The sequence below is a fragment of the Myotis nattereri genome, assembly GCF_964212035.1.
Source record: "Myotis nattereri genome assembly, chromosome: 16".
NCBI lineage: Eukaryota > Metazoa > Chordata > Mammalia > Chiroptera > Vespertilionidae > Myotis > Myotis nattereri.
This window is the reverse complement of record NC_138091.1, coordinates 3,793,888-3,812,709: the sequence shown is the minus strand read 5'-3', so window position 1 is coordinate 3,812,709 and position 18,822 is coordinate 3,793,888. Positions and strand designations below refer to the sequence as shown.

At 52.4% G+C, this 18,822-nt stretch overlaps 1 protein-coding gene across 1 annotated transcript in view; it reads left to right on the top strand.

The window, feature by feature from the left end:
- The first annotated feature begins 881 nt into the window (after positions 1–881).
- The window catches only part of SHMT1 (serine hydroxymethyltransferase 1), a 25,077-nt gene continuing 7,136 nt past the window's right edge, over positions 882–18,822 (top strand). The window contains exons 1-6 of the mRNA XM_081109109.1: positions 882–1,112; positions 5,326–5,440; positions 6,236–6,381; positions 13,192–13,307; positions 13,830–13,990; positions 18,459–18,540. Coding sequence (XP_080965235.1) covers positions 5,345–5,440; positions 6,236–6,381; positions 13,192–13,307; positions 13,830–13,990; positions 18,459–18,540 — 601 coding nt within the window. The 5' untranslated portion in view covers positions 882–1,112; positions 5,326–5,344. The remainder of the gene's footprint in view (positions 1,113–5,325; positions 5,441–6,235; positions 6,382–13,191; positions 13,308–13,829; positions 13,991–18,458; positions 18,541–18,822) is intronic.

The following is an 18,822-nucleotide window of genomic DNA, read 5'->3' as shown; positions in this document are numbered from 1 at the left end:
TCATCGATGTTTCTAACTCTCTCTCTCTCTCTCTTCCTCTCTGTAAAAAATCAATAAAATATATTTAAAAAAAAAAAAAAAGAAAGAAAGAAAATGAGAGGAAGAAGCATCGGAGGTGAGGAGGATTCTGGCTAAACTGACCAGGCCAGGGTGATCAGACATCACCCAGATAATGGAGGATGAGAAATCCAACTAGATATGGAGGGTGGGGGTTCTGGTCAAACGGACTTAGCAGCATCCTTGCTGAAACTGGACCCCGTGGGCTTTGGACTCCGGTCCCGCCACAGCAGAGACAAACAGGGAAGTCTGAAAGTCAGGCTTCATGGAAAAATATTTCAGAGGAGCCCGAGTAGGATGTGGTCAAGAGAATCTGTCAGCTTTCCCTATGGTGTGCAGCCCCTGGTTTCTGTTATACTTACTGCCTATATTCCAGTATTTATTGAGCCCTAGTTATGTGTCAGGCACAATGTGAGTGCTTTAGATCTGGCTGTTAATCCTCCTGACAGCCATGCCGGGCAGACATAATGATCTCCAATTCAAGAGTGAGACATGTAAGTGCCTGTTCTAGGATTCCACAGGTTCCGAGTCACAGTGTTGAAGTGCAAATCCACGTTTGTCCCATTTAAATGACCACCTGCTAAACTGTAAGTTAAATATAGGCAACAAACCTCATCCCCAACCCCAGGGCCTACCCGGGACAGGCCCTGCACGTCTCCCCAGCATCCCAGCTCCCTGGCTCGCAGCCAGGCCGGGAGCGCGCAGCCGCCCGCAGGCCCAGGTGAGCCGGCGCGGGTCTCGGGGCGCCCGCCCCGCCCCCAACACGCAGCGCGCTCTGATTGGGCGCCTCCAGAGGCGAGGTGGGGCGGGGCCAGGCGGGCCGCGCGGGGACCCGGGGCAGCGCGGTTAGAGGCAGGCGGGCGGGCGAGCGGGCGGGTCACGTGGCAGGTGCGCGGCCCCGCGAGTCTCGGTGTCCGGTCGCGCGGACGGCAGCGTGGGCCGTCGGTCCCGGCAGGTGGGCAGCCTCGGGCGGGCCTCTGACCCGGCGCTCGCGGCGCGCTCGGCTGTGCGCGTCTCCTGGCTCCCCAGCCCCACGTGCTCTGCAGGCCGCGCAGGTGAGGGGCGCGCGGGGTGATGGGCGGGGGTCGGCGCGAGTCCCCAGCGCCCGTCCTCTGGTCCCAGGTCTCAGGTGCGGTAGGGGTGGCCCAGCTGAACACAGGTCCGCGTGACCGCTCTCCCCTGAGCGCTCTCGGGCTGAGCATTCCAAATGCAAGTGCAGCTGCCCCTCCCCGCAGCATCCTCCCAGCCAGGCTGCCAGTCGAGTGCTTTGCAGACGGGACGGGGAGGCTCGGAGAGGAGCCGGTGTAGGCGGGACCCTGCCACATGGCACACGGACTCGAACCCAGGCTCCCCGCAGCCGGCGCGCTCACCGCGGCGTTTGGGGCCGCTCGGCTTGGGTCCCCGAGGGGAGGGACAGGCTGCAGCCGTTCTGGGGGACGGACGTTGCACCGTAGGGCTCTTGGCCCGGTGCCCGGTGCTGCCAACCCTGGAAGTTAAGTGGACCTTGGCCAGCGGAGCCCCGCACCCGCAGGTGCCTTCTGTCAGGCAGTTGCCGCACTGGAAACACCAGTTTAGATTCTTACGGGATCGCATTTGTAACTTCCTACTCGAGGGAACATGCGCGGAGTTGGGTGATTGCGCTTTTATTTAGCGCGGGTGGCGCAGGCGGGCTTTGGAACCAACTCCAGGGAAAACGGTTCAAATGACATGGCCTTCGGCCCTGCGCTCTCTGAGCCTCAGCTTTCTGAAAATCGGAGGTCACAGGGCCTGAGACGGGTGACATTCAGCAGGGGTTCCCTCCGCAGGCCCTCGGTTCCACTTGTGACCGAGGCCCAGGGAAGGTTGGAGGCATGGGGAGGCTGGTGACTTTGGAGAATGAATTCACTTCCTGGCCTGTCTCCCTGGGGGTGAGTGAGGCGCATGCACCATGTCATGACAGCTGAGGCTGCAGAACTGCATCCCTAACCCAGGCAAGGCCATACAGCACCCCTCAGGATAGAATAGATTTTATTGACTTAATAGTTGTAATAGATTATAACTGATTTAATTGAAACAAGACACACAATCCTGAACTCTGAATGAAGAACTCAAACTTCTTCCTGGTTAAAAAAAAGCTCAACTTAGACTCGATATGGATTTACTGAGAGTATGAATTAATTACTCTGTTTGGGGGGGGCGGGGTGACTTGATCCTGAGTGGTAACGGGACCCCGGGGAGGAGACTCCCAGTGAGTGGGCAGTGAGCGTGGGGTGCTGGCCACATCCGCACCCTCACCGTGGGCGGAAGCGGTCACTGTGAGTCCGAATTAGCATCTGGGCAAGGAAAAGGTTTGCAGCAGGGCGGCAGGTTGTTACGCTGCAGTGCGATGAGTGAGACCACAGATGAGGCAGCGACTTGGTTCTTTTTCCTGAGCAGAGGGGAGCTGAGTGCCTTTCACAGGGACAGGATCTGTCTGACTGTCCTGGGGCAGTATCTGAAGCAGTTTTGTCTCTGGTGCTTTTTGTTGTGGGCTTACCGCCTGCCGAGGGTGGTGCTGGTCCATGCACAGGTCCTCGGGTTGAACTGGCCGTTCTTGAGTGCAGAGGTCGGCATTCACGGGGCTCTCCACCTCTGGCGGAAATGTGGGGTGTGGCCAGCCACATTCAAGGTCACCTGCCTGTCCTTGGCAAGGTGGTGCTGCTGTGACCACAGAAGTGTCCATTACGTTCCAGCACAGTGCTTCCTTTCTAAGCATGCTGGGCTTACGGTAAAATAATGACTGCTTTGAAAGCCCTGAGAGGAATTTCCTGGTTCAAGGTTATAGGACCAGAGATTAAGGAGGATCCCTGTAATTTGGGACTATTAGACTGTTTTATCTAATGGGTGTATTTGTTGAGCAAATTTACTGTGTGTGTACTTGTGTGGGAAAAGCTACAACCTTTCTGCTGTGTTTCCCTTTTACTCTCACACCACCACCAAGCAACCCTTCTCACACCAGATGTGTGGGGGTTTCCAGGCATCAGCAGGTCTGAGACACCACTGGGTGTCTTACAGTTCAATCCAATTCTACCCGGAGTTAATTCAGCCCACGAGACCACCCCCTTCAGATGTCAATCACAAATAGTAGGTCCCCAGGTTATCCATGACTTCTGTCCTATCGGCTACAAATCGGAGGCTCCCGTGACCTGCTCCTGGCATTCCATCATTTGTTAGAGCAGCTCACAGAACTCAGGGAAACACTTAACGTTTATCAGTTTTTTAAATATAATTTTATTGATTTCAGAGAGAAGGGAGAGGGAGATAGAAACATCAGTGATGAGAGAGAATCATTGATTGGCTGCCTCCTGCACGCCCCACACTGGGAATGAAGCCCGCAACCTGGGCATGTGCCCTGACCGGAAAGCGAACCGTGACCTCCTGGTTCATAGGTTGACGCTCAGCCACTGAGCCACGGCGGCCAGGCTACCAGTTTTTTCAGAGAGATGATAAAGGATACAGGTGAACAGCAAGATGACACTCAGGGTGAGGTCTGGCAGGGTCCAGAGCACAGGAGCTTCTGTCCCCCATGGAGTTAGGGTGCACCACTTCCCCGTGTGGATGTGTCCACCCACCTGGAAGCTCTGAATATATGCAGGCTTCCTCCTGTAGGCATGATCAAGTGTTAACTCCTCTTTGGAGTGGTGGGGGCGGGGCTGAAAAGCCCAGGCTTCTAATCCTGGCTGGTCTTTCTGGTGACCAGCGCCCCAGCCAGGAGCCACCCAGGGGCCCACCCAGGGTCACCTCATTAGAACAACAGAGGCTCCTAGTCCTCTTTTCACTTAGCAACTCACAAAGGGTTAGGAGCCGAGACCAATATATAGGTATTATCTCATTACTCTTGGGGGATGGGCTCTCTGCTCATGATTGGATCTTTCTTAATCTAGACGCCCTTTCCTAGGGTAGGCCCCTGCCTCAGCTCCAGCATGAGCCCTGCTCGCCCCAGCACCCAGCTCCCGTCCTTCCTGGCTCTCCTCATTTTATCCGACTGCATTTAGTACACGTGTTCAGTTTGCTGCTCTCCTTCCGCACCAGGGAAGGCCCTAACGGCAGGGCCCAGTCTGCTGTGCTCAGAACTGTGTTCCCAATAGCAATGCCATGGCGGCACAGAGAGGCCTGAATAAACAGTTGTCGGTGAATCATTTTATTTTATTTTTATTTTATTATTATTGTTGTTGGTAATCCTTGCCCGAGGATATTTTTGTCACTGATTTTTAAAGAGAGAGAGAAACATCGGATGTGAGAAAGACACGTCGACTGGTTGCCTCCCAAAAGCGCCCGACGGGGCCGGGGTCGGCCTGCAGCCCAGGCCTGTGCCTTGATGGGGAATCGTACCTGAGACTTCAGTGCATGGGCTGGCGCGCTACCACCGAGCCACGCCGGCCAGGCTCCATGAATCCTTTTAGATGAAAGCTTACCAAATTATTGGGACACTGCTGAAAAGCTGCCGACTGTTTGTTGATTAGGGGAGGTAGGTTCCTGTAAATATTTAAACTTTCACACCAGGGTAGATGCCACAGATCACAAATTCTTGTTCTTTGTAAAAACATACATTTTCCGGTGTTTTGATGGGATGCAGTTTTCTGTTGAAAAAGATTGACCTATAATTCTTTTTTTTTTCCTATCTATAATTCTTGCAGGGCAGTCTGTATTTAAGCCAGTGCGTGCTCTAACTTGCAGTTTCTCCAGGAACCCTGTGGGTAAAAAGAGCATGTGACTTCAGGTTCCGAGTCTGACCCTCATGGCCAATGTGCTGTGCAGCCACAGGCTAAGAGGCTTTACTGCTCTGAGCCTTGTTTTCATTACTTAAAAAATGGAAAAAATGGCACTTAAGTAATTCATTGTTGAGGCAAATATTACTTCATGTATGGCCGCACTGAATTCTGTGGGAGATTTAAAAAAATGAAAGTAGCACACAGCCCTTGCCTTCCAGGAAGTTAGTTTAGTTGGAGAGAGAAGCCACAGCAGGAAAGGTTAGCTGAGAAAAGGCAGCGCAGGGCTCTGTCCGCGGGGTCAGGCCTCCTGGGGCGTGGGGGTGGCTCTCATCGATAATGGATAACAAGCTGACACCCACAGTTCCGAGGGAACCAGAAGTCCCACGTACACTAGTGGTTTTGCAATAGACTATTTTCATGTTTACCAGGCAGTTGAGGGAGGGGCTAATATGTCGATCGATACTTTTGCAACTCAGAGAACTAACAGGTTGCAATGAGCTTTGACTAAAATTAATGTTGGAAGTTCTTCCATTTTGAGGCAACTTTGAACCAGTGCAATGGCGACTGCGGTGAGCAGGGCTCCCAAGAATGCCGACCTGTGGTCCTCGCATGACAAAATGCTGGCGCAGCCCCTGAAGGACAGCGACATCGAGGTGAGGCTGGTGTCCTTAGATCCCAGTGTCTTTTTACTTTCTAGTTCTAATGCCAAGTGCCCTTCATCCAGAATAGCCTTGCAGTTAGTATAAGAGTGCCAGGCTTAGAGGCAGCGGTTGGCAAAGTGCTAAAAGCCCTTCCAGGATAAGGAAGGGTAAGTATTTCTGTGCTTCTGCAAAGTGCAGAGCTCTGTGCTGGATGCTCTGGGGGGACGGGGAAGGTCACTGACATCTGACCCTTTCTTACAGTTCAAAGGAGGACATTTAGACACCAAGAAGCATCTTTTATTAATGTATTTGTAAAAATACATTTTTATTGATTTCAGGGAGGAAGGAAGAGGGAGATAGAAACATCAATGTTGAGAGAGAATCATTGATTGGCTGCCTCCTGCACACCCCCTACTGGGGATGGAGCCCACAACCCAGGCATGTGTCCTGACCAGGAATTGAACTGTGACCTCCTGGTTCATAGGTCAGCGCTCAACTACTGAGCCACACCAGCCTGGCCAAACCATCTTTTAAGGAAGCTTATTTTAAAGAAGAGAAGCAAGGAATCAGGGAAGGGAAAACTTGGTGAAATGTAAAACTAAAGATAAGACGGTATAGAATTAAAAATTAGGTGAGATACTTATTTTAAGTATATTCTGAGTTTGGTTTTTTGGGTTATGGTCAACCTCTGAGGGCAAACTACGGCGCTTTAACTGCGGCTCTTCTCTTCCCTCGGTCATCGCTGTGATCGGAGTAGAATGTGGAGCTTAGAGGTCCTCATGTTTGGGTCTGTTTTCTTCTCTCCAGGTTTACAACATCATTAAGAAGGAGAGTAACCGGCAGAGGGTTGGACTAGAGCTGATCGCCTCAGAGAATTTCGCCAGCCGAGCAGTTTTGGAGGCCCTGGGCTCCTGCTTAAATAACAAGTACTCTGAGGGGTACCCTGGCCAGAGGTATGTGAATGCTGTCGGAGCGCTGCTTCCGGCAGGTGGGCGAGGCACCGAGTCGGCAGAGGGCAGGCCCCGCAGGCTCCTGTCCACGCCTGCGGGCCGACACCTTGCATGCGGGCCCTGTGACAGCGCCGATGTCCCAGACAGCTACGCTCAGGGTCACTAACAGCCCCTGCGCGGCTTCCCTGACGAGCAGGCCAGTCCCTAGAGCGGAGTGCGGAGCTGCGGAGCTGTGGTTCTCAACCTTCTGGCCCTTTAAATACAGTTCCTCATGCTGTGACCCAACCATAAAATTATTTTCGTTGCTACTTCAAAACTGTAATGCTGCTACTGCTATAAATCATAATGTAAATATCTGATCTGCAGGATGGTCTTAGGCGACCCCTGTGGAAGGGTCGTTCGACCGCCAAAGGGGTCGCGACCCACAGGTTGAGAACCTCTGCTCTAGAACAAGGTCAGCAAGTACTCTGAGTGATGCTAGGGGCGGGGGTTGTTGCGTGTGAGTAATCAATGCGGCTTCAGGAGGGACTCAGAAGTGGACCCTGAACCTGCTGCCGGAATGAATGTTGGATTGACGTGGGCAGTGATTTGGGTCAACTCCTTCACCCGGAGAACCCTGAGAAGTTACCTCTCTTACAGTCATCACCAGACAAAGTGATGATTACAGCATCTGACGTATGGTTTTGCAAATTTGTATTTTTGTGTCCCAGAGGACACAGGAAAAGAAGGGTCACCCTGGGAGTTGAACGCACTCTACCCTGAGGTACTTACTCTGCAGCTCTCTGTGGAATGGCCAGACACCAGAGTAGGTGTGCCCAGCCACCTCAGCCAAGGGTTCACAAGCCTGAGGCGGGGCGGCGAAGGATGAAGAAGAGGCAGACAGAATAGGCTGGGTCTAGGTGGATCTTCCTGGGCCTGGCTGAGGCCACAGAGAGAGATCCGGACAGCAAGCTGAGCCTTTATTTTATAGCCAGAGGTAAACAAGGTAGTGGTCACCATAGTTACAATGTTCCTGTGAGCTTCACTTGTTTCAGCAGCACTTGCTGCACCTCCCTCAGCCCATTAGCTTCCCAGATAAGATCTAGGGAGCATCATAAGGTCAAGCCTAATTATGCTAAGAGGGCTGCGCCCTCTAAGCTGGGACTTGTTTGTGGCTTTGCCCACAGGTCAGCCTGAGGCTTAACCCTATAGCCGTGCCCTACAGTAAGGGCTTGTGTTTCTTCTGCTGTGAATGACTAGCTTTTGCATTGTACCTTGAGGAGGTCAGAGGTCACTGGGTGTTTTCACAACTAATATCTCATTGGATCCTCATGGCCGCCCTGTAGGGAAAGGGGGGCTGTGCTCCATGCTGTAAGGATGGGAGAGCGAAGACTCACTAAGATTCGGTGACTTTTCAAGTTTGCACACAGGTAGTGGGGCTGGGCCTGGGTCCAGATGCTTTCCAGTTGTGGTTTGATAAGAAACATCTGGTCTTTGTGCCTGGTTTCTGGCACCTGAGCTCCTAAAACTCTTGGAATCTGGTGATAGGATGTCTTATTCATAATGAACACACCTGAGTTTATGTTAAGAGGTGACCCTTGGTGGGCCTCTAGACGGCTTCAGGGTGGGGCTGGTGGCCAGAAAGACCAAGGCACGCTGAGCGGGCTGAAGCCGAGTTCACCACCACTGGCCAGTGGTTTGATCAGTCACCTCATAAGGAAGCCTATGGAACCCAGCGCAGTGAACGGCTGAGGTGCTGGGAGGGGCCGGCCTGGGGAGGTCCGGGAGCTCTAACCCTAACCCTTTCCCTGCACCGTGCCCCATGCATCTGGCCAGTGATAGTAAGTAAAGTGCTGCCCTGAGTTCCATGGGTCACTTTGGTGAGTTATTGAACGTGAGGGGGTTGTAGGAATCCCAGAGTTTGTCCGACAGAAGTGAGCAGCCTGGGGACCAGCCATCGTGACAGCCTCTGAAGTGGGACGGCCTGGGGGGCTGAGCCCTTAGCCTCAGGGGCTGGGCTGCCCCAGCTAGTCGGTCAGAGCTGAATTGAATTGTCGGATGGTTGGTCGGTGTCAGGACTGGATGGTGTGAGGAAAAACCCCCTCACATTTGACATCAGAAGTGTTGTTACCGGAAAGTGGGCTGAGCCTAGGGCCGGCCGGAGTGCGTGGTTCTTGACTTGGTGCAGGGTAGACGTCACACCACGAGTCCAGGTGACTTTGAAAGGATGTTTATTAAAGCTGGGGCAGTGCAACAAGGAAGGGGCAGGGGTAGAAGCAGCAGGAGAGCCTGGGTGGGCTGCTCTGGTTCACTAAGAAGTCAGAGAAAGGGGCCGTGGAGACAGGATCAGATCGGAGGGTGAGCCCGGCACGAGCTGCCGCTGCCCATTGCTCCCCTGGTTGTAAGTCTTGTGGGGTCCCGTGGAGTGTAGGAGGTGCCCACCTGTGAGGGGTAGAGGGGAAGGGAAAGGCATGGGCGCTCCTGGGAGGGAGAGTGCAGGCTGGGTCCTTCCTCTTGAGGGTTTTAAAGGCTGGGCTTTTAGGGGAGGTTTTAGGGGAGGAATTAAACCCTTTCAGGGTCATGGCTCCACTGATTGGTCAGCCCCAGGGCAAGGGGTTTAAACTGCATGACCAGCAATATGCCAGGGGAGGAAAGGCCGCCCTGGGGAAGGTCCGCACCAGTCTTGCCCATTGCTAGTCACCCGGGCTCTGTGCCCCGCCGACCATCTGTGTCTGCTGTGGATTGCTGGCCAGTTTGTCCAGCTCTGTCTCAGCTTCCCCAGCCCACTTGCCAAGGAACTTTCCTAGTTTCCTACTAACCTGCCTTACTGTCAGTAAAACCCCTCATTCACCCTTTTTCCCCTTATTGTGGTAAACTATACATAAGGAAATTTTCCTTTTTAAGTGTGCAGTTCAGTGGCATTAGGCACATTCACAATATGGTGCAAGCATCACCACCATCATCTCCAGAACTTTTTCATTCTGCATAAACAAAACTCTGTACCCATCAAACTGTAACTCCTGCCAGCAAGCACATGAACCAGGTGCTCAACATCACTGACCATCAGGGACATGCAGATCAAAACCCCAATGAGCTATTCCCTCACACCCATTAGAGTGGCTACTATAGAAACACACACACACACACACACACACAAGTGTTGGTGAGAATATAGAGGAGTAGCCCTTGTGCACTGTTGGTAGGGATGTAAAATGTGCAGTCACTGTGGAAAACAGTATGTAGGTTCCTCAAAAAATGAAAAATATGATTATATGATCCAGCAACTCCACTTCTGGTGTACACTACACTTAGTGGCCAGATTATTATGACCACCTGACGTTTGTAGGCACATTAGCCGTACACTGCATCGTATGGGATATGGAAGCCAAAGGCCTGTTCGAACACCTTTGCTGTCTGCAGTTACCAAGATAAAATGTCTCCAATTCACACAGGAACACAAGGATTGGACAGTCGAGCATTGGAGAAAAGTCATGTGGTCCGATGAATCACATTTCCAGTTGCATCATGCAGATGGCAGAGTGAGAATTTGGCAGAAACAGCATGAAAGCATGCACCCCACATGCATGAGTACAACCCTTCAAGCTGGTGGGGGCAGTGTTATGGTTTGGGGCATGTTTCCCTGGCATGATTTGGGCCCTTTAATTCATGTGAACAACATCTGAATAGCACATCATACCTAAGTATCATTGCTGATCAAGCTCATCCTATCATGTTGCTGGCATATCCCAATGTGCCGGGAGCCGGTCCATCCTTTCTGTTTCAAGGGACCTGGCATATATGGCATCCTGTTCTTAATATGTTTGCTCACCTTCTTGGCACTATGTGTTTTAACCAAGGTCACCTCTCTGAGAAAGGTTGTTTCCCCAGGTAGGGATTTTCCCCTGAAGTTAGGGAGGGAATAAAACCCCTTAACTAAGTGCCAGGCGGGTAATTAATCACTTTAACTACGAACAATCATGCTTAAGCTACATAATCTTTACTCCCTGGAATGGAGATAAGAAACGCCCTAACCTTTGGAATAGAGATTGATAGGATTGGAATCAACTGGTATAAATACAGATGTAACAAGACAACAGGACACAGAACCTAGACACAGAACCTAGACACAGAACCTACACAGAACCTAGAGATAGAAGAACTTCACTGGAGAGAACATGGCAAAAGATCCTGGACAGAAACTGGAGACAGAACCTAGAGACAGAACCTAGTGGAGAACATGGCAAAAGATCCTGGACAGAAACTGGCCACAGAACCTAGAGACAGAACCTAGCGAGAGAACCTGGCTGAAGAACCTAGAGACAGAACCTGGCTACAGAACCTGGTGACCGAACCTGGCTGGAGAACCTGGACAGAACCTAGCGAGGGAACATGGCTACAGAACCTGGCTGGAGAACCTGGAGAACCTGACTGGAGAACCTAGCAAGAGAACATGGACACAGAACCTGGCTGGAGATCCTAACCAGAACTTCGCTGGAGATCCTGACCAGAACTTGGCTAGAGATCCTGGCTAGGCTGCTGATCAACTGAACGCTGTCTCTGTGTCATTCCTTCTTTGCCGACTCCGTCCACACCTTTGGGGACCCCTGGACCTGCTGGGGTAGGACTCCAGCACCAATGGAGATGGCTTCTTCCAACAAGACAATGCGCCATGCCACGGTGCTCTTATTGTGCCGCAGTTGTTTCAAGAACATGAGGGAGACTTTACCTTGCTTAGGTGGCCCCCACAATCACCAGATCTCAATCCAATTGAGCATTTGTGGGATGAAGTTTAAAGAGCCACCAGGCAGCTGGTTCCACAACCATCAAATCTCACAGAACTGGACAGTGCTATTCATCAGGCATGGTGTCAGATTCCTCGCATCACATTTTAGCATCTCATGGAGTCAATGCCAAGAACAATCGCCACAGTATTGAAGGCAAAAGGTAGCCCAACAAAGTACTGATAGGGTGGTCATAATAATCTGGCCACTCAGTGTGTGTGTATATCCGACGTACAAAGGCTGTTAAATCGCGTTGTTTACCCATATCTTCATAAAAAAATCACTTCTGTTGTAGTAAACAACCTGCTTCCCTATTTATAATGGTCTGGCCCTCTAGCAACTTCATTACGAAATTATAGCTAATTTGCCTACAAACATCAGGTGGTTATAATAATCTGGCCACTCAGTGTATATTCCAATAGAATTGAAATCAGGGAATCAAAGATATTTGTTCACCATGTTCATAACAGCATTAGTCACAGTAATCAACATATCGGAGCAACCCAAGTGTCCATTGATGGACAGGTGGATAAGCAAAGGTGGTCTATCTATAATAATAAAAGCGTAATATGCTAGTTAGACTGGACAGCCGAACGACCTTCTGGACTAAGCCTTGGCAGCAGGGGCAGAGGCAGAGGCAGTTAGGGGTGATCAGGCAGGCAGGCAAGTGGTTAGGGGCGATCAGGCAGGCAGGTGAGCAGTTAGGGGCATCAGGCAGGCAGGCAGAGTGGTTAGGGGCGATCAGGCAGGCAAAGAGGTTAGGGGCGATCAGGCAGGCAGGAAGAGGGGTTAGGGGCAATCAGGCAGGCATGCAGGCAAGCAGTTAGGAGCCAGCAGTCCTAGATTGTGAGAGGGATGTCCAACTGCCAGTTTAGGCCCGATCCTACAGGCCTAAACTGGCAGTTGGACATCCCCCAAGGGGTCCCGAATTGAGAGACGGTGCAGGCCGGGCTGAGGGATCCCCCGCACAAATTTTGTGCACCGGGCCTCTAGTACATACAATAAAAAAAGAGGGAAATCCTACCACATGCTGCAAGGATGAGCCTTGAGGACATTATGCTAAGTGAAATAAACTGGTCACAAGAAGACAGATACTATATGTTCCATCTCTATGAGGTCCCTAGAGTAGTCACACCATACAAATGGAACTAGATGGTGGTTCCTAGGGGCTGGGGGAGGATGTAGAGTTTCAGTTTTGCAAGATGAAAAAGTTCTAGAGATCTGCTGTATAACAATGTGAGTACTTTTCAACATGAGGCACTTAACACTACTGAACTGTGTGCTTAAAAATGGTCACGATGGTGTGGCCCAGTTGGTTGAGCATCGTCCCACGCACCAAAGGGTCGCTGGTTTGATTCCCGGTGGAGGCACATGCCCATGTTGCTGGCTCAGTCCCCGTGGGGGAGCATGCAGGAGCATCAATGTTTCTCTCTCACTCCCTCTCCCTTCTTCTTTCTCTAAAAATAAATAAAAACATATTTTTTTAAAAATGGTTAAGATGGTAAATTTTATGTTATGTGACTTTTATTATAATTTAAAAATGTAAACATTTAATTTAAAAAATTTCAAAGCTTTTTGTGACCACAAGGCCTAAGTGTTAAAAATTTCTTCTGGATTGAGTTATTATGATTATTAGTATATATACCAATAAAAAACATAAATATATGAGAAATTTTGATATGTTATTATTCAGTGAGAAGTAAAATTTTATTAGAAATGCAAAAACCCTCTACCTCTCCCTCCACCCAGCCCTTGGCCAACCACCATTGCACATTCTGTCTCTGTGAATGTGACTGCTCTTGGCCCCTTGTGTAAGGGGCAGTCAGTGCCGAAACGGCGTGTTTCACTTAGCACAGTGCTCATGCGAGGTTGGCCCTGCAGCTGACGTCAGTTTCCTCGTCGATGAGGAGACACTAACGCAGTGTCGGAGCGGGCACTGAGAAGGAAGGCGAGTCCTGTGGCTTCCCACCAGGGCTGCACTCCTGCTCCGTCCTGCGCGAGGTTCTTCGGCCTCTGCCAGAGCGGGCCTGAGCCTCCTGCTCTTCTCCCGCAGGTATTACGGCGGGACTGAGTTTGTTGATGAGCTGGAGATCCTCTGTCAGAAGCGAGCGCTGCAGGTCTACGGCCTGGACCCCCAGTGCTGGGGGGTCAACGTCCAGCCCTACTCGGGTAACTACCTACCAGGTCCAGGGAGGCCTGGCCAGTGTTCATGGGGAGGAGCCTAGGAAGGACTGCCCATACACAGAAGCTAGTAGTGCCCTGTCTGACCCGCCCCTTCCCTCACTCTCAAAGGGGTTGGTGTGGGGGGCCCTCTTGGGGCTCGAGGAATGCAGCATTGTTTCCAGTCCAAAGTCGCGTGCCCCACACTTTGAAAGGCTAAAACTCAGAGTGTGGAGTAAGGAAAGATTTGTTGATCGAGAAGATGGGGCCCTAACCCTCAAACCCATGTTAAGAAAGCAGAGTTGAGGCCCCGCAGACGTCCTCTAGTGATCGGCATGTCCGGAGCAGGCTGTTAGCCTGAAGGCCATGGGAGCCACACAGATTTGAACCTGATGGAGTCGGAGACGGAGCATCTCACTCTGTTCCATGTGGTGGCCACTGCTGGTGGACGGCCTAGTGGCTGAGCTTGGGGTCCTGCCAGGTGCCGCACGGGCAGAAGCAATTGTACGCCCTCTGGTCTGCCCGGTCCAGGCTCCCCTGCCAACTTCGCAGTGTACACCGCCCTGGTGGAACCCCACGGGCGCATCATGGGCCTGGATCTGCCCGACGGAGGCCACCTGACCCACGGGTTCATGACGGACAAGAAGAAAATCTCTGCTACATCCATCTTTTTTGAATCTATGCCCTATAAGGTAAGAGTGCCCCTCTCTCCACAGCCCCACAGTCTGTCTCCTCAGGAAGCCGCCAGTGTGTGGCTGCACCAGGGGAAGTCCCCACTCTCACCATCTGTCATTTCCCTGTCCTGGGGACTCCCCAGGCATGCAGGGCAGGCTGGGGGCGGTTGGGGAGGCAACTGCCCAGCCAAAGCAGGGCTGCCAGCTGCTCCAGAACCAGGGGCAGTGACAGCTCCCAACAACCAGGTGCCCCAGCTGGACCCCTAGTGACAGCAGGTGCAGCGGACTCCCCCTGCCGCCAGCAGTGCCCACCAGCACCTCGCCAGCCTCCTGAGCCAGGCCCAATGCCCGTTGCGGGACCAGCACGTTTATGTGGGGCCCTTGTCATTATAAAAAGTTTCGTTTAAAAAAAGCATGTCAGGCCCTGGCTGGGTAGTTCAGTTGGTTAGAGCATCATCCCGATATGCCAAGGGTGAGGGTCCCATCCCCAATCAGGGCACATACAGGAGCAACCAATAGTGTGTGAGTGGGTGGACAACAGTCAGTGTCTCTCCCCCTCCCTCTCTAAATTAAATAAAAGTGTAGCTGCATGTGAGATCCGTGGGCTCCTGAGGGGCGCAGGGAGTTCGCCGTGGCGATGAGTAGAGAGATGGGACAAAGAGGTGACTTGCACACGTGCTCATGGTACGCCCTGTGCACCTGATTCTCCTCGTGCCCGGACTCTCTCCTCGCGGCGCGCAGTCAGTGGGCCGTCCCTGGTTCCTTTCATTCGTCCCATCAGAGCAAAGGCAGCCATGCGCTATTCCGCGTGGTTGAATATCAGACACATAATTTTATCCTTTTAAGAAAACCAAGCTGCCTGGACCGTGTGGTTCAGTGAAGTGTCCCCTGTACACTGAGAGGTATCCCGGTCAGGGCACATACGCAGGCGTTGGGTTCAATCCCTGGTCGCAGTGTGCAGGAAACCAGTTGATGTTTCTCTCTCCCCCTCTCCCTTCCCCCCTCTCTCTCAAAACAAACAAAAAACACAAAAGACAATAAAAACACATTTAGCCCCGGCTGGAGCCAAGTGGTTAGCGTGTTGGCCTGTGCGCACAGTTCGATTCCCGGTCAAGGGCATGCACCTGGGTTTTGGGTTCAGTCCCCAGCCTGCTGGGACGCGTGCAGGAGGCAACCAGTCGGTGTGTCTCTCTCACATCGCTGTAATGTTTCTCCCTCCCTCCCTCCCTCCCTCCCACTTTCTCTGAAAAATAATGGAAAAAATATCCCCTGGTGAGGACTAACAACAAAAACATATTTAAGAAAAAAAGGAAAGAGCCGTGGCCGGTGTGGCTCAGTGAGTGTTGACCTACGAACTGGTCAGGGCACATGCCCGGTTGGGGCTGGATCCCCAGTCGGGGGTTCCGGAGGAAAAACAAGCCATTGATCTCTCTCTCGGCGTTTTCAGATTGGTGCATATCCTTGATTGTGTGTTTTATCTAAGGATATTTTTCCATTGATTTTTAGAGAGAGTGGAAGAGAGAGAAAAAGACAGAAATACCAATGTGAGAGAGACACATCAATTGGTTGCCTGCTGCTCACGCCCTGACCAGGGCCCGGGTCAGGGAAGAGCCTGCAACCAAGGCACGTGCCCTTGACCGGAGCTGAACCTGGGAACCTTGGTCCGCAGGCCAACGCTCTATCCACTGAACCAAACTGGCTAGGGCTGTTTGCTGTTTTATTAGCCTTTGTCTCAGTTCTAGCCATTGCACACAGGCTTTTTTTTTTTTTTTTTTTCATTGATTTTGAGGGGAGAGAGAAAGAGGAGGGGGCATTGATTTGTTGTTTCATTATGTGTGACTCACTGGTTGCTTCCTGTTTGTGCCCTGACCAGAGATCAAACCCGCAACCTTGGCGTATCAGGACTGTGCTCTGACCTACTGAGCTACCGGCCAGGGCACAAGCTCTGAGTGCACGTGCTGGCTCCTTGCTTTCCATGGAAAGCCTTGGTGTTTCCAGTGACGGTGTGTGCATTGGCAGTGCTGACCTTGAACGTGGAGACGGGACAGTAGTAATACAATGCTCTGTCTGCACTGAGCACAAAAGCCGGTTCCGGGTTTCTTTCGCCAGGGAAAGCGTGGTGGCAGAGGAGCCACGGGCTTGTTCTTCAGCCTCCGGGGGGCCTTTGGGGAGCCTCCTGCTCTTTAGCCCAATGTCTGCTGTTATTGAAGTCTTCCTGGCATTAGCAAGCCTGGGCTGCACCCCAGTTACCCCACAGCCACCCTCTTCTTTGATACGCACTGTGCAGGCTGCAGTCCCGGGGACACCCGGAGGCCAGCCCAGTGGTGGGCCTGTGGGGTGTGGAGTGGCTGGGACCGGGACCCTGGCCAGCTTGGCTGGCTCACCTGCTGGAGGGCGGCTGTGGGCACCGGCCTTGGTGGTCAGGCAGGAGGACACAGACCTGATGGGCCTTCAGCAGCAATTGTTACCCATCAGGCTGCTTTCTTGCCCAGCCCTTGAGCCTTGCCCCCTGGGACTTTCACACCAGGCTCCGCCTATCACTGGGCCAGGCCGTCCATCTCTATGAAGAAACAGCTGGCTCGTGCACCTGCTGTCGCTCTCCCCGCGACTAAAACCTCCTCTCGCTGGGCCTGTGCCTGAAGGGGCTCCTTCCCTTCCGTCCGAGGCCTCCACTCTGCTCTGGCCACAGGGCAGTTGGTTACATGCCTGTGAATTCTTCCAGGAGCTGTTTTATTGCCAAATTTTTGAAATTTAAAAAACAAACAAACAAAAAACACTTAAAAAATATCCCACAAGTTTCAAAAGCAAAATGTGCAGGGAGAGTGTAGCAACTGATTCTTTTGGGTAATTATGTCCTCTAAAATCTTATAGGATAATGTCCATTTTTTTAACGTGGATCAGCCATTGATTTTTCAGTTAACAGTTTCTTTGCTGAGTTTAGGTGACTAAGAAAGAATCAGCTGCATCCTTAAAACAAAACACACAACAAAGCCACAAATTGTCATTCAGCCTGCTTTCCAGATGACCCCTTGGTTCCCAGGTGGAACCCCTTGCCCACACACATCTGTGACTGTTGAACTGAAAGCATTTTTTTTATGTGGAAGGGTGACCACCTAACCCCAAATCCTCCCCTCCATGGGGTGGGGCTTCCACAGGAGAAGTTTCTCACCACCTCCTCCCTGAGGGCTCCCATGGCCCCACCCCCCTAAGTCTTTTGTACAGTAACCCCCTGAGATTTTTTTCAAATATGTTTTTATTGATTTCAGAGCGAGAGGGAGAGAGAGAGAAACATCCAAGAGAAAGAAACACGGATCGGCTGCCTCCTGCACACCCCACACGGGGGATCGAGCCCACAGCCTGGGCGTGTGCCCTGACGGGAACCAAACCCTGAGCTGGTGCCTGGGATGATGTTCAGCCACTGAGCCACACCGGCCCGGTGACTATTTTTACTTCCCCGTAGCATAAATGCTTTAACATAACTTTAATAAATTGAACTTACTAAGAAACATGCTGCCAAAAAAGAGAAAAGGTGTCTTACCATCTGCACTCCATCTGGAATTGAATTTCAGGTTTCTGGAGGCCAGCGGTGGCTGCGGTAGGCATCCGGCTGACCTCGAGCCATGCGTCGGAAGGCCTCGCTGCCCTGCAGCCCCGCACCGCATGGGTGGCGGCCTGCCCGGCCGGCTCTCCGCGCCCGCCCTGCTGCCACGCTGCCCTCCACGCACAGCCTTCATCCTGTCACTTTGAGTGCTCTCACATTTCTCTCAATAATGCTCTGGGTAGCGGTCTTGCCCACCTTTTGTTAGCTATTTTACGGCTTTTGAAACTAATGAACGATATAATTATTAACATTTCATTTTCTGTTTTTTGCTGCTCATAGATACAAATATAATTGACTTTTTAATTGATTTTTTTAATTGGCTTTCGATCCTACATCCAGTGCCTCACTAAATGCAGTTCCTAGGTCTGGTCGCTGCGTCTAGTCTTGGATGTCCTAGGTTTACAAGCAGTGAGGGAGGTCAGCTTTGAGGCTTTCTAAGCCCACGACTTTCTCTGGGGCCTCCCTGGGCTGCGACTGAGGAGCCGTCGGTGGGCCCGCTGGCTCCTTCCTGAAAGTGCCGCCTCGGCGCCTGCATGCGGGGTGCTCGCTCGCCTCGCTCCTGTGGCTCCACAGTGGCTTCCTAGTTCCTTCTCACCCAGGAGACCCTGGGGGGGTGGCTCACTTTCCCGGAACCCTCGGGGCTTCGTGGGTCTGTGAGTGAGACTTGGTTGTTGGCACCACAGGGGCATGCCACATGAGGGTCCCCCACCTCACCCTCAAGCCTGGCCTGGGCACCTTCCTGTCTTCATGGCGGAGAGGAGCAGGCAGGCAGCTTTGGGCAGGTGGAAGGAGTTGCCTGACCCTTGACGGCCAGCGCCAGTCCCGGGGGAGGGCCGCGGGGAGGGGTGCAGGCGCCTGAGCCTGCGTGTCCGTGGCTTCCTACAGGTGAACCCCGACACTGGCTACATCAACTACGACCAGCTGGAGGAAAACGCCCGCCTCTTCCACCCGAAGCTCATTATCGCAGGTGATGAACCTCATTACCGCGGGGGACGAGCGGCGGGAAGCTGCGGTGGGAGCTCCCAGTCCTCGCCCCGCCCTGCTCACTGCTGGTTTCTGCCCGGATGGCTGAGCTTCTTGGGTCCAAGTGTACCCTTCTCTCAGGACGGATGTCCGTTTTGCCACAATTAGCCGCCGGTGGAATAGGTCCGAGGCTGTCCCCGGAGAAGCATCTAGAAATGTTAATCCCTGACTGGCTGGGGGTGGGGGGCCGTCCCACACCAGGGCATGGAAGAGGCAGAGATCAGAG